This window comes from Bombyx mori, chromosome 4, assembly GCF_030269925.1.
Source record: "Bombyx mori chromosome 4, ASM3026992v2".
NCBI classification, from domain to species: domain Eukaryota; kingdom Metazoa; phylum Arthropoda; class Insecta; order Lepidoptera; family Bombycidae; genus Bombyx; species Bombyx mori.
Window position 1 is genome coordinate 6,749,409 of NC_085110.1, and position 15,934 is coordinate 6,765,342.

Consider the following 15,934-nt stretch of genomic DNA (forward strand, 5'->3'; position numbering starts at 1 on the left):
GGTGAAACTGGAAAGACCTCTGGGCCACAAGTAATCGTTCAATTCTAAAAAAAAAACGTAAAAAAGCGTGGGATTTTATCGGAAAAAAATTACGTTGGAAGGATTGCGACGTTGAAGTGGCAGGGGGCAGGCTAGATTGCTCGTAGAACGAATGGCATCTGAATCTGAATAAAAATGTTCAAATCTGTAAAATAAAAACCATAGAAGTCAAACGATTTCGAAATATAGTAGTTTGTCCAATTATTGTTAACAAGATGCCACCAGGAACCTTCTTAACAAAACAGCTGTACAAATTTTTATTGTAATCGAACGTGACAAATAAACAAATCTCATTTTTGAGTGATTAGATAGTATTATATTACCAGCATCAATTCTACCACTACGCATCAACGATTGATTCATTAATCCTAATATTTTAATTACTTGTTTATTAAAAACATAACACGTCCAATGAAAAATGAGATTCTCAATCACCGTTTTTTAATGACACTAGCCTCCAAAACTTTTAGTATTTAAAAAAGCTACTAATATCTTACATAAATCTATGGTATCTATCTTTAATTTACACAAAGGTCAAAGTCTTATGTCTTGTTTGGATGTTTATTACTCAGAGATGGAAAAATGGCTTAACTATTTTGCATGAAATTTCACATACATATATTTAAATATGTATAATATATAGACATCTTATACATACAAGTATGTATATGTACATATAAGTACGTACAACGCGTGTATTCCTTGGAGATTTTGTGTATAAAACAAACAGATCTACTAAATTACTGGTAGTTATTTGGACCAGGAAGTGACACAAATTATAATATTCAATAGTTATGTGGAGTAAGTCCACACAATTATTTATCCCCGAAAAATTCAACGAGTTTCATTCTTTCTGAGTTATAAATTCAGCACGAATGAAACATCAGGCCACAGATATTCAATAATTAAATTTGTAATGTAATATAAATTATATTTGGCCATATAAATGGGAATATCTTTCTAGACATCTGAAGTATAAGGTCGGATATACTTTTATAAAAACCGCTTTTATACAGGTTCGTTCATACGAGTTTTAATTTTTTTTTGGGTGTCTCGACCTTCTTTTGAACGACCTCGCCGCAAAACCTTTTATATTAACCATTGAAAGAAACATTTTCGTAAAAATATACACACACATCTGTAGGATGAGATAGTGATAGTCTAGTCAATGTTCACGATTGACTTCCACGGTGAAGGAATAACATCTTGTAATAAAAATCAAACCCGCAAAATTATAATTTGCGTAATCACTGGTGGTAGGACCTCTTGGGAGTCCGCATGGGTAGGTACCACCACCCCGCCTATTTCCGCCGTGAAGCAGTAATGCGTTTCGGTTCGAAGGGTGGGGTAGCCGTTGTAACTATACTGAGACCTTAGAACTTATATCTCAAGGTGGGTGGCGTATTTACATTGTAGATGTCTATGGGCTCCAGTAACCACTTAACACCAGGTGGGATGTGAGCACGTCCAACCATCAAAGCTATAAAAAAAAATACTAGATAGAGATAGCCTAGATTATTTTTTATTTTGAGTCCTTATTACTCTACTATTAGGTGTTTCAAGATTATCCATTCTTTCTGAGATACCCTGTATACAGTACATATTGTAAAAAAGTTTGGGATATTATGAAATGAACGAATTTATTCACTTCCAGTAAACATCGACAACAAGACAGGTGCAATAGGATTTGTATCGAGAATCATCCCCGCAGTTTACCCGATAGCGATTCTCAAGGTTGATCAAGAAACTGGCGAACCAATCAGGAATTCCAAAGGACTTTGCCAGGTATTGTATTTATAATGAATTTATTAAAAAAAACTCTGCCTAGGAATGGGTCTACATAAAATGCTACTAGTTACAAGCTCCTAAACGATAGGTATAATAGCTTAAATTTTTGTATAGGGCGTATTGTATTAAAAGTGGACAATGTTGTTAATACCGTTATCGATGATAGATAACCGACCAGTGTGCTTAGTTCTAGTTTTATTAACGTTCTCGATAGCGTAAAAGTTAACTCATATTTGTAAGCAATTGAAACTGCGCTTCTAGCGGCAAACGTAGGCAAACGTGCAACTCCATACAAATTTGAGTTAACTTTTACGCTATCAAAAACGTTAAAAACTCGCAGCACACTGCTAACATTGCTCAAGGTCTACCCTTTTGAAGGATAGAAAGTACAACGTAAATACGGCTATTCTACTCCTCAAACCGGAGAACGGTAGCACCACTCCTTAGGTGCTCAGAATAATGTAATTATAAACACAGCCAATTTGCTAAATTAGGACACTGTTACTGTAGGAATCAAGGAAATTTGAACTCGTCTTGGCCTAATAGATAAGTCGCTCTCTGTACTGATATTGACCGTAAAGGTAACAATTTTTGTCATGAAATACATACTTGATAAATTTTCACGATTTATTGCTACGTTAAAAGATTAATATGTAATAAAAATCAAACTCGCAAAAATATATTATTTGCGTAATTATTAGTGTTAGGACGTCTTCTGAGTACGCACAGGTAGGGACTACCACCCTGCTTATTTCTGCCGTGAAGCAACAATGCGTTTCGGTTTGAAGTGTAGGGCAGCTGTTATACTGTAAAAACGGAGACTTAGAACTCATATCCACTTCGATAAAGTGGCACGACACGAGAACTCTCTCATCGTGGCCGCCGGTAACTACATTCCCGATCCTGCGGACAGAATGGAAAGCAGTCGACGTCGCCCAAAACATGTCATTTCGGATCCTCCCGATCCACTAACAGTGCTTTTAGGTACCTCAAGCACCGGTCATTGTTCTCGTCGAACCCGTCTCTTGCGACGAAGGGCTTGACGAGTAAATTAACTCACAGACACACCCCACTGAGTTTCTCGTCGGATCTTCTCAGTGGATCGCGTCTCCGATCCGGTGATAGATTCTGCGAAGCACGGCTCTTGCTAGGGTTCGTGTTAGCAACTACGTCAGGTTTGACCCCGTGAGCTCACCTACTAGTTAAGGTTACGCTGAAATAGCCTTTTTTTAATTTTTTGGGGGTTGGTGCTTCCCGCTTCCGTAGGTTTAACCCGCAATTCCCTACAAGTGACCCCTGGGTGGTGCAAAACGGGAGCCGAATTCATAATCGGTGGTAGGACTTGTCCGACTGGCTGGCGACCACCCTCCAACTAGAGTCCGCCGCCAAATAGCCTAGCTGTGTTCCGGCGTGTGGGTTGGAGAGCCAGTTCTATTCCTTCCCTTTCCCCTTCCTTGCTGGGGGTGAATCTTGGTGACGTCTGGAACATGCGGAGCAGACGTGGGTGCGAGCTCACGGGGCGTGATTGTTTGACGGGGGTATAGGGAGACCTAGTGAAACGGTATCCGCTGCCGCCCGCCGGTCAGTAGGGGACCTGAACCCGGGTGTCTCTACTAAACTCCGCCCCGGGAAGCTGTCCCGCCAACCGGTGTAAAATCCTGTCGTGCGGTCGTCGTGCCGGAGTCGGAGACCGGAGTGGATCCCGGCGATCGTACGCAGGGTGGACTGGGGGCCCTTCCATGCCCTGCGTCAGTCTCTCACGCAACCCGTGGTCGAGCACGTACTATGTTCCGCGCTTCATTCAGGTGTTGCCTCGATCTCACCTCCAACATCCTACCTCTCCCAATCCTACTCTCCGGAAATATAATTTATGAAGTCTAAAAAAAAGAAAAGGGTTTTACAGGCGGTTCCCCATTCCACATTTAATGTGGATTTCAGCAATGTCAGGGGCCTTCATAGCAACCTTGACGCCGTACACCACCACCTTGAGACGGCGCAGCCTGCCCTGCTTTTTTTAACGGAGACGCAGATATCTGCTCCGGACGATACCTCATACCTTGAATACCCCGGCTACGTATTGGAGCACAACTTCCTACGTAAAGCCGGGGTGTGCGTATTCGTCCGGGCGGATGTCTGTTGTCGCCGTCTTCGGGGCCTCGAACAACGGGACCTGTCCCTCTTGTGGCTGCGCGTGGATCACGGGGGCTGTATCCGAATCTACGCGTGCCTGTACAGGTCCCACAGCAGTGATGCAGGTTCAGCTCTGTTTGAGCATGTGCAAGAGGGGACTAACCGCGTGCTTGAGCAGTACCCATCTGCGGAGGTGGTGGTTCTTGGAGACTTTAACGCTCACCACCAAGAGTGGTTGGGGTCCAGAACCACTGACCTCCCGGGTCGGACTGCCTACGATTTCGCCTTGGCCTACGGCTTCTCCCAGCTGGTGACACAGCCCACCCGTGTCCCAGATATCGAGGGGCACGAACCTTCTTTGTTGGACCTTCTGCTGACCACGGATCCGGCCGGATACAGTGTGGTGGTCGACGCTCCGCTTGGATCGTCTGATCACTGCCTTATTCGTGCTGCCGTACCACTCTCTCGTCCTGGTCGTCGAACGACGACCGGGTATCGTAGAGTTTGGCGGTATATGTCAGCAGATTGGGATGGATTGCGTGAATTTTACGCATCCTACCCATGGGGGCGGTTCTGCTTTTCCTCTGCTGATCCTGACGTCTGTGCGGACCGTCTTAAAGACGTGGTGCTCCGGGGGATGGAATTGTTTATTCCCTCCTCTGAAGTGCCCGTTGGGGGTCGCAGCAGACCCTGGTATAACAATGCCAGTAGGGATGCTGCACACCTCAAGCGGTCCGCATACGTGGCATGGGATAATGCCAGGAGACGTCGGGATCCTAACATCTCAGGGGAAAGGCGGAAATATAACGCCGCTTCCAGGTCCTACAAGAAGGTAATTGCCAAGGCGAAGTCGGAGCACGTTGCTAGAGTTGGCGAGCGATTAAAGAGCTATCCCTCCGGGAGCCGTGCTTTTTGGTCGCTCGCCAAAGCTGCAGAAGGAAACTTTTGTAGGTCTAGTCTCCCACCACTGCGCAAGTCCGATGACACTCTGGCCCACAGCGCGAAAGAGAAGGCTGACCTTCTGGTCAAACTCTTCGCCTCGAACTCGACTGTGGACGACGGGGGTGCTACACCACCGAACATCCCCCGGTGTGATATCTCCCTGCCAGATATCTGCTTCACACAGTGTGCAGTTAGGCGGGAGCTCCGACTCCTGGACGTCCATAAGTCGAGTGGGCCAGATGGCATCCCCGCAGTGGTTCTGAAAACGTGCGCCCCTGAGCTGACACCTGCGCTAACGCGTTTGTATCGCCTCTCTTATTGCGCTAACAGGGTTCCGTCTTCATGGAAGACCGCCCACGTCCACCCTATCCCCAAGAAGGGTGACCGGTCGGACCCGTCGAGCTATAGGCCTATCGCGATAACTTCCTTGCTTTCCAAGGTGATGGAGCGAATAATAAATACACAACTCCTGAAGTATCTTGAGGATCGCCAGCTGATCAGTGACCGACAGTACGGTTTCCGTCAAGGTCGCTCAGCTGGCGATCTTCTTGTATACCTTACTCACAGGTGGGCTGAAGCCTTGGAGAGCAAGGGCGAGGCTCTTGCTGTGAGCCTTGATATCGCGAAGGCCTTCGACAGGGTCTGGCATAGGGCACTTCTATCGAAGCTACCATCTTACGGAATCCCCGAGGGACTCTGCAAGTGGATCGCTAGCTTTTTGGATGGGCGGAGCATCACGGTCGTTGTAGACGGTGACTGCTCTGATACCATGACCATTAACGCTGGCGTTCCACAAGGTTCGGTGCTCTCCCCCACGCTTTTCATCCTGTATATCAATGACATGCTGTCTATTGATGGCATGCATTGCTATGCGGATGACAGCACGGGGGATGCGCGATATATCGGCCATCAGAGTCTCTCTCGGAGCGCGGTGCAAGAGAGACGATCAAAACTTGTGTCTGAAGTGGAGAACTCTCTGGGGCGAGTCTCCGAATGGGGTGAATTGAACTTGGTTCAATTCAACCCGATAAAGACACAAGTTTGCGCGTTCACTGCGAAGAAGGACCCCTTTGTCATGGCGCCGCAATTCCAAGGAGTATCCCTGCAACCTTCCGAGAGTATCGGGATACTTGGGGTCGACATTTCGAGCGATGTCCAGTTTCGGAGTCATTTGGAAGGCAAAGCCAAGTTGGCGTCCAAAATGCTGGGAGTCCTCAACAGAGCAAAGCGGTACTTCACGCCTGGACAAAGACTTTTGCTTTATAAAGCACAAGTCCGGCCTCGCGTGGAGTACTGCTCCCATCTCTGGGCCGGGGCTCCCAAATACCAGCTTCTTCCATTTGACTCCATACAGAAGAGGGCCGTTCGGATTGTCGATAATCCCATTCTCACGGATCGTTTGGAGCCTCTGGGTCTGCGGAGGGACTTCGGTTCCCTCTGTATTCTGTATCGTATGTTCCATGGGGAGTGCTCTGAGGAATTGTTCGAGATGATACCGGCATCTCGTTTTTACCATCGCACCGCCCGCCACCGGAGTAGAGTTCATCCATACTACCTGGAGCCACTGCGGTCATCCACAGTGCGTTTCCAGAGGTCTTTTTTGCCACGTACCATCCGGCTATGGAATGAGCTCCCCTCCACGGTGTTTCCCGAGCGCTATGACATGTCCTTCTTCAAACGAGGCTTGTGGAGAGTATTAAGCGGTAGGCAGCGGCTTGGCTCTGCCCCTGGCATTGCTGAAGTCCATGGGCGACGGTAACCACTCACCATCAGGTGGGCCGTATGCTCGTCTGCCTACAAGAGCAATAAAAAAAAAAAAAAAAAAAAAAAATATTGCTTAGATGGGTGGACGGGCTCACAGCCCACCTGGTGTTAAGTGGTTACTGGAGCCCATAGACATCCACAACGTAAATGCGCCACTCTCCTTGAGATACAAGTTCTAAGGTCTCAAGTATAGTAACGCTATCTCAAGGCTATCAGCTTAGGTAGGAAAGAAAAACTCATATCACTAGATGGGCAACGGAATTAACGTAGTTGATGTCTGTGGGCTCCGGTGACCACTTAACACCAGGTTTGCCGTGAGCTTTTTATAAGGAAATAAGTTCTTAACACTTGTTTAGGAATGCTGAAGAACATCGTGTACATTTTTTTGTCTGCTACAAAAAAATATGAACCTTAATTACCCAGCAGTCATTGATGAATTACGATTCAATAAAATGTTAAAAAAAGTGCTACGAATGCAAAATCAATATTTCGAAGGCGGCGTCGTGTAACCTTAAATATCAAATCAAATCTTTATAAATATTCTCATACTTTTCCATCCAGCTAGCAAAGCCGTATGAGCCAGGAGTATTTATTGGCAAGATTAAACCTAACAATCCATCAAGGGCGTTCCTGGGTTACGTGGACAAAGAAGCATCTGAGAAGAAAATAGTTAGAGACGTATTTAACATCGGCGATTCTGCGTTTATATCAGGTTCGTTTAATTTTTATTCTAATGTACAAGGTACTGTGTGTGTCGTAACGTTTCATTTTTGATAGCGATCTGAAAAAAAAAACATCAATCAGTCTTCTTAGATTGTTTTGCGAATTTGAATCTTACTACAACGATCATAGTGGTGATTTTTTAGTAACTGAAAAAAGTTGAAAAACAGAATGCCTGCACGTTCTATCAAAACATCTAAAGGTCACTGTCATGAGCGTTTAACGTAGCATTGACATCGAGCATGTGTTAGGGAGTGAACTAAAATATATATCGTCAATCGGATCACCATTTCCTTTTTTTATTGCTAGACGTGTGGACGAGCTGATGACCCACCTGGGGTGAAGTGGTTAGCGTGGTTAGCATAAAGACATCAACAACGTAAATGCGGCCACCCACTTTGAGATATGAGTTCTAAGGTCTCAGTATAGTTATAACAGCTGCCCCACCCTTCAAACCGAAATGCATTACTGCTTCACGGCAGAAATAGGCATGGTGGTGGCACCCGAGCGGACTCACAAAACGACTTATCACCAGTAACTACGCAAAATATTATTTACGCGGTTTTTTTTAACTACACAATGTTATTGCTTCAGCGTGGAAGTCAATGGCGAACATTTGTTATGTACGTATTTCATTTGAAAAAGTGGTACCCGCCTGCGGGATTAGATTACCGGCTTAGTCGTATCAATCGCTACGAATGCACCGGGAGATTAGTCTTTAGGCCACGACGACTTCTAAAAATAACCAAAATAAGCTGTGAACCCGCATGGATAGATATCACCACGTTGCCTATTTCTACCGCGAAGCAGTAATGTATTCCAGTTTGAAGGGTAGGACAGCCAGGTTAGCCGGCAGCTCGATCCTCCGCTTATTCAATATATAAAAATATATCTTTGACAAATGAGTACTAGTTTCTCTTTACTAGTATTTTAGTACTAGGTTTTCTTTTTAGTAAATATTCTCTAATATGTATTTCTAGGTGACATCCTGGTGGCGGACGAATTAGGTTATCTGTACTTCCGCGACCGCACCGGAGACACGTTCCGGTGGCGCGGAGAGAACGTTTCCACCACAGAGGTCGAGGCGGCCGTGTCTAGATGTGCCAATCAAAGGGACGCTGTAGTCTACGGTGTAGAGGTATAAGTTTATCAGACAATGTGAATATGAATAATATTTTTTTAACAAGGCAAGAGTTGCTCCGTAACATTCAAGACGTATTAAGGCCATCATCTGTACAGACTAATTTTAGACTACCACATGCTTTTAGAACTTAACTATTTTCTTCGACAATTAGGGATTTAAAAAAGAGAATACGGTGACATTCAATGTGCTTTAATATTATACATCAAATTATAACCCCGTCAAATAATATGCAAAGCCATAAAATAAAAATAAACGGTCGGTTTCAATTAACGGTAACTAAGGTAAAAAAATGTGGAAATTAAACGTCTTGCTATATGTTTTTAAGTAATTTATCACCTTTTGCTAAGCCCTACTTATTATTTCGGGAAACATACATCAGAAATTCGATTTCTGAAAAATCAAAAGTTCTGAAATAACCTATAAATAAAAAAATGTCCACAGATTCCGAATACGGAAGGTCGGGCTGGCATGTGCGGCATAGTGGACATTGAAGGCACATTGGACCTGGATAAACTCGCCAAAGATATTGCGAAAGACCTGCCTAAATACGCGAGGCCAATATTCATTAGAATAATGACCAGCGTTGATATGACAGGTGAGTGTTCATTACAATATTTAACATTCATGTCGCGCATCATAGAATACGGTCGATTCAATTGAACTAGATTGAGTGCAGTCAAATATTATGCGTATTATCTATGGTGCAGTCTAGTTAAGGCTAAATAATAGTTAAGGGGAAATAGATAATAATTGTGCTGTACTAACATTTATTTATACATTTATTCATACAAATAGATAAATGATAATGAATGTGCACGTCTTTTGACATCTATACCCAATATTTTTGATTTCAGGAACATTCAAAATGAAGAAAGTGGATTTACAAAAAGAAGGTTATAATCCATCAACTGTGAGCGACAAAATGTTCTTCTTTGAACCAAAACAGAATAAGTACGTGCCCTTAGGAGTTGAAGAATACGAAAAGATTATATCTGGTGAAATTCGGCTATGATTTTTTGTTACGATTACTAGTGGACATTTGTTTTAATTGTATATTGATAGATAAATAATTTGTAATATGTAGTGGGATTATAACTGAATATCTTATGTGAATTGAATGTTAAACATACCTGAACTACTGCATTTTTGCTTTTTATTCATTACAATTACAGTTCAGTCAATATAATCATAATGTGCAGATTTTCATACATATTTACATATTTCTTTTATAGCTCTCACATTTTTTTAAAAAGTTTGAAATATTTATAATTTCGATAGTCAACTTTAAATTCATAAACCTAATTTATAGGAAGTGCAGACAGTTGTATTGTCAAAGACAAGTCATAATGGTTTGCTTAGAGTACCATAATTTCAAAATTAATCCATGGAATAATTGTTTCATTGATTGTATGATTGTATCTGTATACGATGCGTATCCGTATACGATTGTATCCATCCAGCTAAGTAATTAAATGATCTACCTGTGGTCGTAATATACTATTCAGAAGAATATTGCCAACAATTGTTTAGCCTAAGAAACGAACTAGACGCCAGTACTTACATTAGTATAGTTTTGGGTCAATTAATTTATTGCTTTGTTAAAATTTGTGATAATAAATATAAAGTTCCATTTTATTTTATATATTATTTGTTATTTACATTAAGAAAGTAAGTGTAGTATTTTTTTTATATTAACGCGTGGAACTGAAGTTGTTTCCAGTGAAATTTTACCTGATAAAAAATAAAGTTTCAAACTTTTTTAGTTTTTTACTAAATACAATTATGCCACCGCCGCCCACCTTTAAACTTACTTAATAATGCTACATACTTCAAACCACAAAGATTTATTGTTTCGTGGCAAAAATAAGCAGGAAGGTGTGTCGCCGGTAACCGAATAAACAGTCGGATTCTCCCGATAAACTATCGGCATTTTAGGTACTACAAGCATCCTCGTCGAACCCATCGCTTGCGACGAAGGACTCGGCGAGCAAATTAACCCACAGACAAAGCCCACTGAGTTTCTCACCGGATTTTCTCAGTTGTGGTAGATTCTACGAAATACTGCTCTTGCTATCAACCTGAGGACGTTACTAACACCAGCCTTAGGGCTAATATTAGCAAATTCGCCATGTTAGAGCCGCGTGAGCTCAAATACTCGCCCAGTACGGCCGGCATAACCCTCTAGGTTACCAGCTTAGGCTAGAAAATAAAAGGAAGGTTCCTTTCCTATACTATCCATTTGGATTCATAATACCAGCTTCTTGGAATTGAATTATAATGTATTCGCTTATAACTTAGAATCAGATTTGAACCCTGGCATTGCTACACTGTTCGATTTTAGTACATTGGATAATTTGTACCAATTAATTCTTTGTGTATAGATCAATCAGGGGTAAATCACATTGCAAAAGTAATGAGAAAAAAAGATGGAAGCTGATTTCAGTATCTCAATTCCAAAATTGTTACCTACATGTCAGCGTAAAAGTGGCCTAAGCTTACCGTAGTTAGTAGGGAGATAATGAGGTATGAATGTACTTTTACATGGCTTCGTAGCCATCGATATATTACCACCACCATATGGTAATATATCGATGTTCGTAGCCAAAAACAATTCGCGAATAAATAATGTTTACAAAGCCATCTGTTATATAAGTGTGAAAACTAGGGATAAACCGTTTTTGCATCGAAATTTATTAAGTTTTAAATAAATTGCAATATATAAGCACGAATATGAAAAAATGTGGGCTAGGCCACTTTTACCTGACCTTCGTGCCCGAGGCGTGGCGCGTCCCAGCCCCAGTGTGGTCAGAGCGCGGAGGGCCCAATCTCGGCGGTCCGTGCTGAAGTCATGGTCCAGACGGCTGGCTGATCCTTCGGCTGGTCGTAGAACCGTCGAGGCGATTCGCCCGGTCCTTGTGGATTGGGTGAATCGTGACAGAGGACGCCTCACTTTCCGGCTCACGCAGGTGCTCACTGGGCATGGTTGTTTCGGTGAGTTCCTGCATCGGATCACAGCCGAGCCGACGGCAGAGTGCCACCATTGTGGTTGCGACTTGGACACGGCAGAGCATACGCTCGTCGCCTGCCCCGCATGGGAGGGGTGGCGACATGTCCTCGTCGCAAAAATAGGAACCGACTTGTCGTTGCCGAGTGTTGTGGCATCGATGCTCGGCGACGACGAGTCGTGGAAGGCGATGCTCGATTTCTGCGAGTACACCATCTCGCAGAAGGAGGCGGTGAGGCGCGTGAGAGACGCACAATCCCGCCACCGTCGAGTGGGGGCCAGGGAGGCGGATCTCGCCCAAGCCCTGGCCCTCTAAGTGTTTCGGGTCCTCCTCACCTGTCGGTCTGGGGACCGGCGAGGGGGGCCTAAGAAGAAGACGTGCAAGCTGCTCTGCACGCGTTTTACGCAAGAGCATCCGGGTGATGGAAGGCCGGCTATCCCCGACCCACGCTGGTTCTGGCCCAGCGGGGTATTCCGTAGGGTAACCCACTCTAACCGGCGCCACCTAGGCGGGCTTCGGACAGTCTGCCGACCGAGAGGGCTGGTGGTCGTGGCATCGACGACCGCCAGTCCGGCGTCCCGAGGGGGAGGGTGATGGGAGAGATGTGCTCCGCACTAAACCTTCACTTTCCCCCCTTTGCCTTGTCATGAGTTCTGTCTCATTTGAGGTTTGGACGTTGGTTGTTGAGCGACAGGAGGTTTTAGTCAGTTCGACTCTGACATACCCCACCCATTATCCCCAGAAAAGGGCGGAAGTCCGGCGATTACCTCCTGACCAAAAAAAAAGGCCACTTTTACGCTGACGGCCTCAAATGTAGATGGTTCATTAAAAGTGCCGAGACCGCTCCCAATACAGCTACGCCCGTGTGCAGTGCACACTCTGCACCATAGGTAAGCCAAGACCTACTTTTTGGACCTAGTTTGAAGAAGAATATGTCACTGAGGGAGCTTATTTCTTACTGAGAGTCTATGAACAGTAGGATGCACTATCTAATCAAATAAGCCAATGTCACTCTCGTAGAGTGTTGATGTTTATTTAGCTGTACTACCTATCATAGATATGCCACTTATTATGCTATAATGCCTAAATCGTCATCATTGATATTTACTATGGAGAGTAAAAGTAAGGAGCACCATCTCAGTATCTATATTAAAAACTATCCGCTGAAACGGAGCCAGTTATAGTGGCGCCATACCAGTAGCAAGTGGAAAGATTTAAACAGCGCCATAAACCATTAGAGTAGAATACTATATTTTGAATAAAATAAATACTTCCTACGTAAATAGCAAATAAAAATAGGTAGTTGAGATTTTAAAAACTGCATTTTTTTAACTATAAAAGTCATGAAAAATATTAAATTTTTCAACCCAGCACACTTCATTATGTTTAAAACTGCTATATTCATATCATTTCCATTTCCTTCACTAGCATTGTGTCGCTGAGTCTTCCAACAATAACTTACTGTACTGTTTACAGGTGGACACTTTTTAAACTTGTCCCCTATACAAGATCACCATCTAAGCATGGTATCGGCTAAAATTCTTATGGAGTTGTAACGTTTGCCGCTAAGGGCGCTGTTCCAACTGAATACCAATTTGAGTTAACTTTTACGCTATCGAGAACGTTAAAAAACTCGCACTAAGCACAGTTCTAATAAACAGTGCGTTTGAAAAAGTTGACAGTTGGTGGGTCGCGTGCGAAGAAGTTAGCATCAGTGAAAGTGCGTATAGGAAAATGAATCAAAGTCGCGAGATATATCGAGTTCTTTCAAAAAGTTCATTGAATTCTTTCAGAATCATTACTTCATCTTTGATTTCTGAATAAGTTCCATTAAATTTTTGCACAACAGATATGACTTCTAACAAAAAATTTGGCTTTATAAGCATTGTTTCTTTTGCCTGTTCTATTGATAGTGTTGACATTTTATGACAGTTGACACTAATGATGCCCGGTTACAAAATTTGTCACCAACAATTTGTGTGGTTTTTTCATAGACCTATAGTAGGAACACGACATATTGTTCTATACGTACAATTGCTTATATAAATAGCACCCATTTTGAAGGCACATACATAAACATATATCTGTCTCGTTCTTACTCAGCACTTTAACTCGCAGGAAAACAATATAACAGTATTTCAGTGCGTACATAAAATGAAACATGAATATACGTAAATGTCTCCGTCTCCGTCTAATGAGGCCGAAAACCCGCCATGCTTAGCGCGCCAAATGTCATTGTCACATCAGTTCGGCCGTCTGTTTTGGGTTGTACATTATTTATTGACTTTGATATCAATTTAATATGATTGCTTATATAAAATTTCTTATTTTATCATGCTTAAAACATACAAAAATAATAATTAAAACATATTTTATAGGATCTCAAGAAAGTCGTCGGAACTATTTAAATAAAATAGTTTTATAACACTATTGTCAACTCGTTAAATATTTAATAATTAAGTGATTTTCGAGAGGAAGTCACAAGGAATGACGTTTGTAATTTTATTAACCAATAAATGTTCTGTACGTGTTTTTTTTATCAGGCGGTCCCTTGATAAGTTTAAAATTTGAATCACTCTCAAGTGAGAGTGATTCAAATGGTGCGGCGTACCTTCCTTGAGGTGCGCTGCGGTAGTGTGTTACGGACTTTAGAGTCAGCAAAACAATTAAAATAGATTGTAATAGTCTAAGACAACATTCAGCATGCTAGAAATGGGCAGATGGCACTGTACTACGCCATATCTTTATGTTTTGCGGCAAACGACAACTTTATAAAATCAGTGTAGCAAATTTTAAAAATCGTCATATCGTTTACTTGGCAAATTTGAAGCACGAACTCGTCTTAGATTTCACATAATATCTAAATCACATCATCTTTGCACATAACAATATACTTACTTCCTATTAAAGTATAAATTCTACAAATACATTCACTCAACAATATTTAAAATAAAATGAGCCAAGAATGTTTATCGATAAAACCTACTAACATTAAAATCTTCTGGGCAGCACTAAAACCGCCATGTTTTGTGGCCAGATGACGTCACAGTGGCACGAATTTTTTGTTGACGTTTCATTTCCATAGGTTTCCTACTTCAGTGGGTTTTTTATACTAATCGATTTTTGACCGGTTTATTTTGCCTGTCAGTTGTAGATAAGTTTACTTAGGGTGAAGTAATAATTAATAAACCGAGGAGAATAAAGAAAGCTCGCAATATCGCAAAAAATATATTTTAAGACGACGAAGCAAATATTTATTAAGAAATATTTATTAATTTTTAAAAGATTTTCCAGCCATTGTCGGTTTAAAACCGGCTTTCTCCGATGATAGGCACACCGGTTCATCACTAGTTGACTTTTGATTGACATTTTGTAAATACAGTCAAAATCTGTTATAACGACATCGAAGGGACTGCTCATATTCAGTCGTAAAAACCGATAGTCGTAACAACCGGTGATGTTTAATGTGTATCGTGCAAGTACAAACAAATCGATAGGGAATTATTGGAAAAATATATTTATATAATACGCGATTTTTCTTCAATATTAATTTGTTTTATTTTTCTTTGCGACATTTTGAAAGTTTCACGAATAACTCCACAAAGTTTTGGTGCGTCTTGTGTATAGATAAGTAACAAACTAACTGAAGAGATATGAAGAAGCGGGCTTTGACTACCGCATGCACGTGTTTTGATTCTAAGAATTAGAAAAGACCCTACACTAAACTAAATCCTATTGTTTTCTTTCCTGATTTTAAAAGCCATTGAAGACAAATGTGGATACCTATTCAAATTGTTTACAATACAGCTGAGCCGGTCGTTCTAACAGATCTAATTCTCCGAAATATTAGTTAAATGTGGTCGTTTTATGAGGTATGTCGTTATTACCGATGTCGTAGAAAGCAATATTTTTAATAAGGCGGTCATATGGCATTCAGCCGGGACCTTTGTTCTTGGTTATTATAACCGGCATGTTGTATTAAACGATGTCGCAGTAAACGGTTTTGCCTGTAGTCCAGAATGAGAGACTTTTTGGCGGTTTGTTTAATGTTTCTTCAGGTTTGAATGTGTTATAACGGTGGTTTAGTAACTATTTAGTATCTGTGAAAGTGCGCAAATGTGAGAAAAAGCAACAAACCTGCTAGACATGCTTCTCGGGATCCTCCAAAAAGTCCACACCAAAAGTATCAGTAAATAATTACCATTTCATTGAGATTATATTTAATCCCTTATCATCTCATCTCATATAATTTCCTGCTAATTGATTAATGTTTCGAATTAACCAACGTCATTTCATTTCACTTCATAATATTATTTTTCATAAAAGAAAAAAAAATTAAGATTAGGCTGTATGGTATGATACTTTTGCCTTTCTAGCTAAAAAATAGAACTACTACTTCATG

General features: G+C 41.8%; 1 protein-coding gene across 4 annotated transcripts in view; it reads left to right on the top strand.

Annotated features, from left to right (window-relative positions):
• Fatp (fatty acid transport protein) overlaps window positions 1-10,285 on the top strand; it is a 51,715-nt gene extending 41,430 nt beyond the window's left edge. For all 4 annotated transcript variants that reach the window (XM_062677070.1, NM_001134255.1, XM_062677072.1 and 1 more), the window contains 5 exon segments: window positions 1,694-1,824; window positions 7,225-7,375; window positions 8,364-8,521; window positions 8,969-9,122; window positions 9,382-10,285. In XM_062677070.1, the coding sequence (XP_062533054.1) occupies window positions 1,694-1,824; window positions 7,225-7,375; window positions 8,364-8,521; window positions 8,969-9,122; window positions 9,382-9,539 (752 nt within the window). In that variant the 3' untranslated portion in view covers window positions 9,540-10,285.
• Window positions 10,286-15,934: the final 5,649 nt, after the last annotated feature.